Source organism: Colobus angolensis, unplaced genomic scaffold, assembly GCF_000951035.1.
Source record: "Colobus angolensis palliatus isolate OR3802 unplaced genomic scaffold, Cang.pa_1.0 Scaffold723, whole genome shotgun sequence".
NCBI lineage: Eukaryota > Metazoa > Chordata > Mammalia > Primates > Cercopithecidae > Colobus > Colobus angolensis.
This window is the reverse complement of record NW_012120966.1, coordinates 238,840-240,977: the sequence shown is the minus strand read 5'-3', so window position 1 is coordinate 240,977 and position 2,138 is coordinate 238,840. Positions and strand designations below refer to the sequence as shown.

Below are 2,138 nucleotides of genomic sequence, written 5' to 3'. Positions count from 1 at the left end.
TATGCATTCTTTCAATCCAGTTATTCATCAAGCATAATCTGAATATCTATTATATAGCAGACACAATCCACCATCTCTCAGGACTCTTCCACCCTTAACAACTTCATGTTTAGCCGCCCAGCCTGAGCAAGCTGAGAGATTTAAAAAGGAAGCATTAGGACTGAATCCCAATTGGATCTTTTATTCCTTTCTTTTTTTTTTTTTTTTTGAAACAAAAGCAATTCTGAAGTTAGAAAATAGTAAAAGATAACCTTTAACTGACCTTTCAAAAACTTACGACAGTCTCAAATTTACTATTAATCATTGCAAATACCTAATTTACATAACATTCTGTAAGTATTGAAAAAAATGAGCCATACCTATTCATTTGAATACTGAGTTTTCTTTGGATTATTTTTTTTTGAAAATTGAAGTAAGAATTACTTTGCTTTAAAAATTCGTTGTTTTTATTTTTGCCTTCTTTTTCCACAGTACTTTATTTAGGTGCTAATTATATGAGTAGAACTGCCTGTTCTATGTACTTAATGTAAGGCATCATGGATTGGGTGATGCCACATTATATATCAATAAGATAATGTTTAAAATGTTGCCAGTTATAATTGTAATAAATAATTGTAAACAGTATCCCAATGTCAGGAGATGCTACTATATAAGAGAATAGTGAGAAAATGAGCATCTGAGAATGACTGAAATACAATGATACATCTAATCTTTAATAGATACCTCAATGTAGATATGATTATATCATTTTACTTAATTAAAATGTCTTTATACGAAGTAATATCTAAAAATTATTGAGCTGTTATTTGTGTTCTAAATGCTGTACATAGATTCTCATGTAAGCATCACAGCAGTGTTCTGTAGAATAGCTACTATGCTCTTATATATTTTATTGATAAGGAAATTGAAGCAAAGAAAGGCTAAATAATAGCTAAGTGACAGAGCTTAAAGTAAATTTTAAGCCCCAATTAAACTGAATCCAAAAGTCAAACTTTTTCTATTAAATAGCCTGCTCTTTCATTAATGTGGTGAGTAATAAGTGCTAACAAAGGTTGTACTTTCTTCACAAGAAAATTAAATATTTGTTTTGAAGACAGAGAAATAACACGCTAATTAATGCTTACAGTTACCTGTTTTAAAAAGTCCTGTCACTCTCACAAGACTGCCCTACATTTGGCCTGTGCCACTGGCCAACTGGAAGTCATATCTCTCCTGGTGTCCAGAAGTCTATGACCGTGAATGCAGGACACCTCTGATCAAGGTATATAGTAGCAGACTCTTTGAGCATGAGATGGATTTGGTTTAAGTACATAGAATAAAATGAACTTATCTCATTGGATACCACTATATAACTAGTTAGTAAATCATATGGAGTGTTTGTTTTGATTTTTCAGTATTTGTATGTTTCTTGGTCTAATACTGACAGGCGGTACAACTGAGGCAGGAGGCTTGTGCAGCTATTCTACTGAAAAATCATGCTGATCCAAATATTACGGATTTCTATGGAAGGACTGCTGTACACTATGCTGTGTATAATGAAGATACATCCATGATAGAAAAACTTCTTTTTTATGGTACAGATATTGAAGAATGCAGCAAGGTATAGATCAACCAACATTATTTTCAAACTATCTGAAATGCATTTATTTTAACATTGACACATGTAAGGGTCAATTTTTCATGTTTGGAAGCTCAAACATTCCTTGAATGAAAATATTTTGAAATGCCTTAACTGTCTAAGATTTTACTTTAAATATTGGAACTTTTAAAGAAGCATTATAGAGTACAACTTTTCTTCATGCACTTATGGTAAATAATTATAAAAACAAATGAATTACAATAAATTTATAATTCATGACCACTGAATTTGGAAAAGGGAATAGTTAAGTGTTTTTCCACTAAATTACTTTTTTTCTAATCAGTGTGAAGTGACACAAGAAAGTAAAATTTGCCCTTCTAAATAGACTTTATTTTAAATTTCAAAGAACATTAAAGCATTTCACAATAAATGTACTTCTTGCTGCTGTTGACAAGTATTGTATGTGAAGGTGATTTCATTTGAAAGTGATCCCTCTGTGGAAAGGCTTAAGAGCGAGAAATGAAGAAAAGGAGAGCAATCAGAAATGCACAAGCTAATT

General features: G+C 31.3%; 1 protein-coding gene across 1 annotated transcript in view; it reads left to right on the top strand.

Annotated features, from left to right (window-relative positions):
- Positions 1 to 1,161: 1,161 nt before the first annotated feature.
- Positions 1,162 to 2,138, top strand: part of LOC105501566 (ankyrin repeat domain-containing protein 36B-like) — a gene marked incomplete at its 5' end in the record, with an annotated part of 8,017 nt that continues 7,040 nt past the window's right edge. Inside the window, 3 exon segments of the mRNA XM_011927548.1 lie at positions 1,162 to 1,223; positions 1,225 to 1,261; positions 1,427 to 1,600. Coding sequence (XP_011782938.1) covers positions 1,162 to 1,223; positions 1,225 to 1,261; positions 1,427 to 1,600 — 273 coding nt within the window.